The sequence below is a fragment of the Anolis carolinensis genome, chromosome 4, assembly GCF_035594765.1.
Source record: "Anolis carolinensis isolate JA03-04 chromosome 4, rAnoCar3.1.pri, whole genome shotgun sequence".
NCBI lineage: Eukaryota > Metazoa > Chordata > Lepidosauria > Squamata > Dactyloidae > Anolis > Anolis carolinensis.
The window spans coordinates 185,422,700-185,432,796 of record NC_085844.1 but is presented as its reverse complement, the minus strand read 5'-3'; the positions used below and the strand labels follow the sequence as shown (position 1 = coordinate 185,432,796).

General features: G+C 39.2%; 1 protein-coding gene across 2 annotated transcripts in view; it reads left to right on the top strand.

The window, feature by feature from the left end:
- Positions 1 to 4,070: 4,070 nt before the first annotated feature.
- The window catches only part of dmap1 (DNA methyltransferase 1 associated protein 1), a 40,219-nt gene continuing 34,192 nt past the window's right edge, over positions 4,071 to 10,097 (top strand). Inside the window, exons 1-5 of one of the 2 annotated variants that reach the window (XM_008109511.3) lie at positions 4,071 to 4,207; positions 6,401 to 6,465; positions 7,263 to 7,434; positions 8,516 to 8,625; positions 9,708 to 9,799. In XM_008109511.3, the coding sequence (XP_008107718.1) occupies positions 8,524 to 8,625; positions 9,708 to 9,799 (194 nt within the window). In that variant the 5' untranslated portion in view covers positions 4,071 to 4,207; positions 6,401 to 6,465; positions 7,263 to 7,434; positions 8,516 to 8,523. The remainder of the gene's footprint in view (positions 4,208 to 6,400; positions 6,466 to 7,262; positions 7,435 to 8,515; positions 8,626 to 9,707; positions 9,800 to 10,097) is intronic. The other variant, XM_008109510.3, reaches the window with a different exon arrangement.

The following is a 10,097-nucleotide window of genomic DNA, read 5'->3' as shown; positions in this document are numbered from 1 at the left end:
GCCCGTGAAGTCTCTTCCAACTTTATGATTCTAGGGGAACAGTTTGGACTGGCAACTGAATTTAACTGTAATAATAATTAAAGGATAGCATTCTTTACTGTACTTGAAGGTAACAGATAAATTTATGAGATGTGAGACAGACTGCTCGACACATACAGCTATGTCCTCGAACATTTTGCTATTCTTCTGTGCTACCCAGAATTTTCCAGTTGAAATAGATGACTCACTCTGATGCATCCTATGGCCAAGTCCAGGGTAGTTTGCTTTATAATAATATACACTACTAATATGTAAATAGACCACTTCTCTCATTACATATGAAGATCAATACAGTGAATAAAAGGTTTAACCCATCCGAACCAGCAAGATTTTTTTTCTTATGTTGCTTTGATTTTTATCTTAACTTTCCAATTATACAATTAGGAGTATTGATAAATGTAAAAAAAAAAACCTCATAGCATTATCATGTAACTTCACATATTACAACATCTTTATAATTTGTCATATAAAATTTCAAGTGCTCTACTGTATTTTGAGGTTTTGTGCATGTGTGTTTTCCTTTAAAAAATTAGGAAGCCATTGGAAACTCCTTTGGATTCTGAAACCATTTACTGTACATGTGTTCTGTTTAATTGTAATGCTGCAGAATGATGGATGTGAGGAGTGGCTTAGGGAGCTGTGTCTGTTTAGCTTGGAGAAAAGAGGGGCTCAGAGGGGATGCGAGAGTCATGTTTCAATATCTGAAAGGGTATTGAAACATATTGAGGAGGAGGCAGGCTTGTTTTCTACTGTCCTGGTGAATAGGATACAGTGGAGCATTGGATTCAAATTACAAGAAAAAGGATCCCACCTAAACATTAGGAAGAACCTCCTGGTGATAAGAGCTGTGGGCAGTAGCCTTGGTGGAGTCTCCTTCTCTGGGGGCGTTTAAGCAGAGGCTGGATGGCCATCTGTCGGAAGTGCTTTGTTTTTCCTGCACAACATAACTTGATGGCTCTTGGGGGTCTCTTCCAGTTCTATGACTCCATTTATTTATGTATTTCATATTAAAAGCATTGCATAAATTAGTATAAAAAGTGATAAAAATAGGAGGAGCACAAGTGACTAAATATCTTTTGACCAACAACGCGCAACAGTGATTGCATTGTCTGTAGCTTCAAACAATTCTTCCTCTGTACATGAGGCAGGACACTGTGGACAAGCATACAAATGCGGAGTTGTCTGCTCTGCTCCACAGTTGCACAAGGTGGAGGATTCTTTCAGGTAGTGCCATTTTGCCAGGTTGTCTTTTGATCTGTCCACTTCTGAGTCTGTTCAGGGACTTCCAAACTGCTCATTCTTGGTTTGCCCCTGGAGGCAGACCTTCATGGGGGGGGGGGGGGGGTCATCCAACTGGGATCTCCTGGCTTAGCTGCCCAGAGGGACACCCTCACTGTTGCTGAGGGAACATCAAGAGGAGTAGTGGTCCTCGTGAAGCTTTTCCTTGATTCGAGTGTACTGGGAGGAGGCTGATAGGCATGCAGTGGATGGCTTTCACTGTGTTCAACCTTATTTCTCTCACAGTTAGCAGCAACTACCCGTCGCACATGGGGGGGGGGGGCATGCCAGCTAGCTTGTAGAGTTTATCAACAGGTATAGGATTAATACATCCTGTGATTATTCTGCATGTTTCGTTCAATGCTATGTTCACCTGCTTCACCTGGGCAGACTTGTGCCAAACAGGGCAGGCATACTCAGAAGTTGAGTAAGACAAGGCCAGGGCTAATGTTCTTATTAATTTTGGGTTTGCACCCGTGCACTACCAGTAAGTTTTCAACAGGAAGTTATTGCATACAGTTACTTTGTGCTTGGTGTTCATGCAGTTTTTCCTATATGTCAGTGTTCGATCTAAGGTGACACCAAGATATTTAGGATGAAAACAATGTTCAAGCTCTTGGCCTTCCCAGATAACTTTCAATTTCCTATTGGCTTTACGGTTCCATGAAAACTCTTTTATCAGTGGTTTCTTTAACCAGCCTGGCTGAAAAACAGCTCTTTCTCACATTTCCCATGCATTTACACTGACTTTCTGCTAGTGACAGTGGTCTTTCATTTGGAAAGAACAGAGAAGGGCAGAAAAAGCCAGACCAAAAATGTTACTGTGTGTATCAAACTAGAAATAATTTGCAAAAAAGTCACTTGCCAACCAGTTTAGAAAGTGTCTGAAAAGATAACCCTTTACAACGCTTTTTTAACCTCAAGGTATCTCTACCCTACACTTGAAGCTTACGTGATGAACCCAGTAAGTTGCCATTTCTTAAGTGGGTGGCTCAGTAGTATTTAATGAATGTGACAAAGTGGTACTTTACATACTTACTTAGGCGATCCCTTGTTGTCCAAGTATGATGGCCTTCCAAGTGTAGTGTCTTGGCAGTAGATAGGTAGATGACTATTTTTGACCTGCATGTTCTTCCACAGTGAGGGCATCGGCTTCAAGGTGGAAAGCAGTCCCAGTCAGGGTTGGCTTGACGCGCCTTCCTATTGGCACGTTTCTCCCTTTTGCCCTCTTCAAATTCGTGCCTCCAGTGAGAACACTCAAGGGCCAAGGCTTTCCAGTTCTCAGTGTCTATGCCAGCTTTAAGCCCATCTTTAAATATCTTTTCCTGTCCGCCAACCTTCCGTTTTCCTTTCTTGAGCTGGGAGTAGAATAGCTGCTTTGGGAGACGGTGATCAGGCATTTGGACAACATAGCCAGTCCAGCGTAATTGATGGTGTAGGAGCACCGCTTCAATGCTGGTGGTCTTTGCTTTTTACAGCACACTGACATTTGTCCACCTGTCTTTCCAAGAGAGTTGCAGGATTTTTCGGAGGTAATGCTGGTTGAATCATTCCAGGAGTTGAGTGTGACATCTGTAGACAGTCCATGTTTCGCAGGCATATAACAGGGTTGGGAGGACAATAGCTTTATAAACAAGCACCATGGTATCTCTACGGATATCCCAATCCTCAATTACTCTCTGCTTCATTTGGAAAAATGCTGCACTCACAGAGCTCAGGCGGTGTTGTATTTCAGTGTCAATGTTGACTTTTGTGGAGAGGTGGCTGCCAAGGTAGCAGAAATGGTCGACATTTTCTAATGTTACACCATTAAGCTGTATTTCTGACCTTGCAGAGGGATTGGCTGTTGGAAGAGCACTTTGGTTTTCTCAGTGTTCAATGAGAGGCCGAGTTTCTCGTATGTTTCTGCAAATATTTGTTTAGAGTCGCTTGAGGGTCTTCTTCTGAGTGCGCACAGATTACGCTGTCATCGGCATATTGGAGTTCTATAACAGATGTTGTTGTGACCTTGGTTTTGGCTTTCAGTCTACTGAGGTTAAATAGCTTGCCATCTGTCCAATAGATGATTTCCATTCCAGTGGGAAGCTTCTCATCAACAAGATGAAGTATCATAGTGATGAAGATGGAAAATAAGGTTGGGGCAATAACACATCTCTGTTTGAACACCTGATTCCATCTTAAATGGGTCACCATTGCAGTCCAAGACTGTTGCCATCATGTCATCGTAGAGGAACCGCAGCATGTTCATAACTTTGTCAGGGCATCTGATTTTTGAAGGATGGTCCAGAAAGCACTGTGATTCACTGTGCCAAATGCCTTTGCTTTTCGTCTTTCCTGATGACTCTCCTCATCGATCCCACCTTATCTCTACATAACCATGTAAAAATGCAGCCAGTATGTGATTGTCGCTTCTTCCCAAACCATGGGCATGATTAGGATTACAATATTGTGAAAAAGTTACTAATACAAAAGAGACTTTGTATTTGCCAGCCACAAAATGTTGTTTTGAGTCTCCTAATATACAATAAACGTGGCCTTCACACCAGTCAGCTTGAAACCTGAGGACTCTGGCTGTAGGAGTCTATTGCTCAGAGAACACCATAATCCCAACCATCATTTGTTTTACGGATATTATTCCAAATTATTTTTTAAAGACCGACTGTTTTGTTTGTTCCGGTTCTATAGAGCATCTTGCTCCTTAGGCGGGATCCGGAACCAGAGATGTCGCTAGTTGAGGCCGCCCGGACTTCAATGCGTGCTGCGCCAAAATGCCTCAGTGGAGAGTGGCGCTCTGCGGTTCAGGGACCGGAAGTAGTCGGAGGACATCTATTGAAGTGACACAAGGTCTGAGGCGTTTCGGGTTTTGGTGTTTGCACCGGGGCGAAAAGAAGTAAGTGGTACGAAAGAGAGACGGGGATGCTAAGAATGAAGGCTCTGTTGATAGCACAGTTGAGGGGAACTGGGAAATGGAGAAGAGTCTTTCATCCTGAGTGAGGGCGGGAAAATTGTTATTATGATGCGTGGGGCGTTTCTTTAAAAGAGGAGGCCAGTTTCTTGAGATGTAGGGACGCGGCAGGATGTTACACTCAGGGTGCCTTAGGCTGTTAGGAATGGTGGGAGTTGAACCCCCAAACACCTGGAGGGCCCAAGTTTGCCCATGCCTGATCTACACTGAAATTAATGTAGTTTTGCCACCACTTTAACTGCCATGCCTCAGTGCTATGGAAACATGGGAGTTGTAGTTTGGGGAGGCACTTTTCATAAAGACCTTGTAAAACTACAGCTGCCATAATTCCATAGCATTGAGCAATGGCAGTGAAAATGGTATCAACTTGCATTAATTCTGCAGTGTAGATGCACCCTCAGTCAACAGGAGAGGTTTGGATGGTAGTTTTACACAGAGATTAAAAATAAACAAACCCACAAATCTATATTTGTACACTGTATATTTATTTCTAGACCTCTCTCCCCGAAGGGACTCATGGTGGTTTACAGACGCAAAACAAAAAGGCAAACATTCAATCCCTCAAATGAGTACAAACATATCCAATAAGACATAGTAAATTAAAACATGAATAATTAATGATTAATTAGGATGATTACTGTTGTATGACTTCAAGTTGTTTCAGACTTTGGGTGACCCTCTAAGTTTCAGGAGTGTTCCTTTAGTTTATTGGGTAATGGAAGATGACTGGGCATATAAAGACCTTGTTTCTATTCCATGTTTTCAGCAGACAAAGATTCAAGTAGACTTCTTTAAAATACCATGTTTGTTTGCTCATAAGTTCATGTATTTAAAGATACAGGCACATTTCAGATTAAACTTTAAAATGTTTCAGTTTTTATTTTTAACTTATAATCTTTAACAGTCTCTTCAGAACTATATTGCTTTGTACAGCTCTCTTTAATAACAGTCTACTTCCAAAGAACTCAAGCCTTAACTCTGTCTTCTAACTTCCTAACACTGGCTTCTGCACTCTAACAGACTCAAACATAAATTGTCTTCTAACTTCTAACATTGACATCTGCATTCAAACAAAATCAAGCCTCAACATCCTCTAGCTGCCATCCTTTTTAAAACTGAAGATTCAAACCAGTGGTTCTGAACCTGTAGGTCCCCAGATGTTTTGGCCTTCAACTCCCAGAAATCCTAACAGATGGTAAGCTGGCTGGGATTTCTGGGAATTGTAGACCAAAACACCTGGGGATCCACAGGTTGAGAACCACTGTTCTCAGCAGTCATTGAACCAGTCACATGGTCTGCAGCCCCTCCCACTGCTTTATGTATATAGTGTTAAGAAACTGCAAACCAAAAAAGGAAATAAACCAACACATTATAAAACAGACAAACATCAAATAGAGGGGGCTTGAGAAGGTTGCTATCTGCAACACCTTTTTTCTCATCTTCCATCGATCCACATTTACTCGGCTTCTGCAAGTAAAAAGCTCAAAAACAATATGCCATTCAGGAGCATGAGGAAAAATATCCATCACATATATTTGTAAGAATGTAGCAGAATCACGCTTAGATTCCCAAAAGGTTTCAGTGAATTGTAATAAGACAAAGACTGAACTCTAACTTTAAATAAGAGCAGTTTTGTTATATATCTGTGCATAATATGTATCCTAGTGAAAAGATAGATGACGGACACCTTTTTGATGGAGTATCAATCTAAGAAAGTATTTTTCTATAAACATGAAAATTTGGGCTTGGTGGGAAAGTTTCAGTCGAGACAAATTTTCCCCATGATAACTCTTCCAGGAGTGAATTTCCCTTCCTATGAGTAGATTTCTCTCACTTTCTGTTGTCTCACCCCTGTTCTTAACTATAAGTAATTTGTAAATCAGATGTTTGTAACTCTGATCTGACTGTATTTAGTTCTTATTCTCAAGTAAGTGGGTATAGAATCATCACCAAAATAGTGTGAAACAGACCTTGTAACTGTGTAGTACCATTAAACAAAACAAAATCAAAGAGTCAATGTACACATCAGAACGTGAATATAACTACAAGTTTGTATCCTTTGTGCAGTGGCTTATTTCATTTTTGTGGTTATGTACTAAAGGCTGTTTTTAATCTTAGGTGAATTTATCCCAAATCTTTTCAGTGGAAAAATATTCACAAGAGACTGTTTGTGACCCTATCAGGTAAGATTGCACTTGTCACTATCCATTGCCCACAAAGGAAAATGAAAACAGAGAACTATTACTTCATGAGCTCTGCAAGTTATTTTTGTGGATATTGATTTATTTTTATTTGTTTGGGACATTAGAAGTAGTATATTCTATATATTATCCTTTATAATTACATAGTTTACAAAATAAAATACAGTAGAGTCTCACTTATCCAACATAAACGGGCTGGCAGAACATTGGATAATATTATCCAAAATCTTGGATAATAAGGAGGGATTAAGAAAAAAGCCTATTAAACATAAAATTACATTATGATTTTACAAATTAAGCACCAAAACATCATGTTTTACAAGAAATTGACAGAAAAAGCAGTTCAATACACAATAATGTTATGTAATTGCTGTATTTACGAATTTAGCACCAAAACATTGCAACATTTACTACAAAAACAATGACTACTAAAAGGCAGACTGCGTTGGATAATACAGAACATTGGATAAGTGAAGTTTGGATAAGTGAGACTACTGTACATGTTGGTTTAATATACAGTCTGAATCATAATGTTTAAATAGTCTGTCCATTGACTTTGGGCAAAGCGAAAGACAGAATCTTTTTTTCTGATTTAATTCTCTTAACATACCTGAATAGGATCATAGTTGATAGTGTGAATAAGAGTTGTAATTAATTTTCTACTCATAAACTGCAGTCCTGTATACTTCAGAATATCAGAGCAAGTCTGCATGTTAACCTATTATGCTTGCATGTGAGGGTCTTTGAAGACCCTCACATGGCCACTCAATGCTTTGCAGGAAGTGGGAAGAATTGTGGAAGCTAGATATGAAATTATTATTACAGCAGAGCCAAGACCTTGAAATAATCCTGTTAAATCCCAGAATCATTTTGCATTGGCTATGGGAAAGTGTCCACATGATTCTGTCATCCTGCTGTTGGGGCGGGAATCTTCAGAGGCTGTTCAATAAGGTACAAGAGGGGCTTTGGGTACTGAAAGGGGAGCTATAATGTAGAAATGTCAGAATATAAGAACATTTATGTTCCCGTCTAAGACATGAACAAAGCAACAAGTAATTGTTATATTGATTTGTTTGTGATGTTTCAATTTTTAACTTAAATTTTGACAACCCTAAAAAAGTAGCATTCTGGAATATGTATGCTGCTTGTTTGCATCCACACATTTGGTAGATTCTAGAAATACTTGTTCTTCGTTACTTTTTCAGAGATTTGTCTGATAGATTCCCCTCCCTCTTTTCTCAATAACAGAGATGAATTTGTGTATAAGCTATGCCCAATTATATCATTGTTGGAAAAGCTATGTTTTCTCTACATATAACCAGGCTTGATCTGTTTTTGCATAATTCTAGCATTGTAAAGAACATTTGTGCCTCGGCATCAATATTAGGCTGATTCAGAACAGCTTTTTTCTTTCTGATATTTTCATTGATCACCTATGGCAACATACATGTGTGCAATTTTTATCAAAATGTTAAAGGTGTGTTGATGTGACAAAATGCATTTTACTCTGTTTCCGAGATCCAGGAATCAGAATTTGGCTATTACTTGAAGGTTTGGTTTAGGTAGACTTGTAATACTAATGATCAGAGTGAGTGGCCAAAGCAGATAACAAAAAATAGTATGACACTAAGCTTTCCCTTTTCAATTCTTCATGAGATAGTAATTTTCTGTGTGCACCTAATGTCTGGAAACTTTCTCAACTGAAATCACAGTTTTTAAAGAGACCCAGTTTTGCCGTTGTTGACAAATATATGGATGTACAGTGTACAAAACATGCTGGTCTTTGGTCCCCTGAGTATTGAAATTTTAGATGCCTGTCAGGTCTATCGGAGCGGTTTGATTACTGTAAGATAAGCATATTGAGAAGAGACAATCAATTCCAGAATGAACAGTTATTGCTGAATAAACAGTCTGCAGTGTCTGTGGTGGGAATTAAGACAAGCATTTACTTTTGTAGGGACTAGTTTGTGTTTTTTAGACAACTAATTGTGGATCATTTCCTTTTAAGTCATGCTTTCCTTTCTGACTTTAGGTAACAAAATGACCACAGGAGCAGATGTCCGAGATATACTGGAACTGGGTGGAACAGATTCTGAGAATATAGGAACCATTAATAAGAAAGACATAATCAATTCTGATAAGGTACTGTCTGAAAGGGCTTAATTTGAAGTGAATGCTAAAAGAAAAAAACTATTTTCACTTTTGTACTGCTTATATTTTTTCAGATGTTTCTGAAAAACATTCTTAGATTATTTTATATGATTTTGTCAAGTTGGAGTGCTAGCTGCACATATATTGTGGGAAGAAATGTATAGAATATTGCCAGGGATATTGGATGTCTACTTTTGATCAGAGCTAGGAGGCACAATCGTCTATGTCTATGGCGATGGGTCATATTTCCATGTTCCATATACTCTTACTGTTTTCTTGGATCACGTTAGCATGATTGCCTCGTGCAAGAACTTGTTTATTCTAATGAAATTTTTGCATCTAGACAAAGTAGGTCTTTTCATGCGGAGAGCCTCCATATATTGAGCAGGATAGTGATGACAGGGGGTGCCTGCTGCTATTGATGATAGTATAGTATGCTGGGTCCCAAAAACCTATGATAAAATTGGCTGTTCTATAGGACCCTTAACTAGGCCTCCAAGTTATAGCTCTCCTTTCTCCCTCCCTCCCTCCCTTTCTCCCTCCCTTCCTACCTACCTACCTACCGGTATGTCTTCATGTTTGTCGTCCCTGAACATATCCTAAGTCCTATTTATAACTGTTACAAAAATCATTTTCATCCATCACTTTCTGCCTGCATGGGTAGTTTTCCCGTTAGTCCCCTCACTACTTGCTTGTTTTTTGTACTCTCCCCTCTGATTGGCATATAGACTGCAAAGTAGGATATCAAGAAAAGAAAAGTATGTGTGCAAACAACTAATCTCGGAAGAAGAAGACAGAACAAAGTGGAAATGGGCACAAAACAGTCCTGTTTGGGCAGATGATATGCATAGTCTTGTTTCTTATGAGGTCATCAGAATAGACTTCCAGAGATAGATCTTGGGTTCAGACCATATTGTTGAAGAGAGCATGAAAGACTACAGTGGTCAAGACTAGAACTACTTCCTTTTTCTCCCAACGCTTAAACATTTTTCTGCATTTTGAGACCTACAGGTGCTTCCACAACAGTTCTGCCTCAGTAAAACAGAGTCTCTAATGATGATCTTCTCTTCTAGAAAAAATCCAAGAAATCATCAGAAACCCTAACGTTTAAGAGACCAGAAGGAATGCACCGGGAGGTGTATGCATTGCTGTACTCTGATAAAAAGTGAGAGTTCTTTCACAACTTTTATCTTGCATAGTTAGTACTTTTGTTCTAGAAACCTCTCATCTTCTAAGGTTTACATATATGAAAGCATCAACAAATCACCTTTTGAAAACTGACTTTCTGTGTTCACTAGTTTCACCTTCGTAGTAGCTCTGACTATAAGACAGATAGAGCTATTTCACAGTTTATGAGCTCTATCATCTATATTTTTAATGTACATTTGAAATGTAATCGTTCCAGAAATTTTGGGCATGAAAAAATAATTAAGAACCTTTTTGGCCAAAATTTGCTGTTAGGA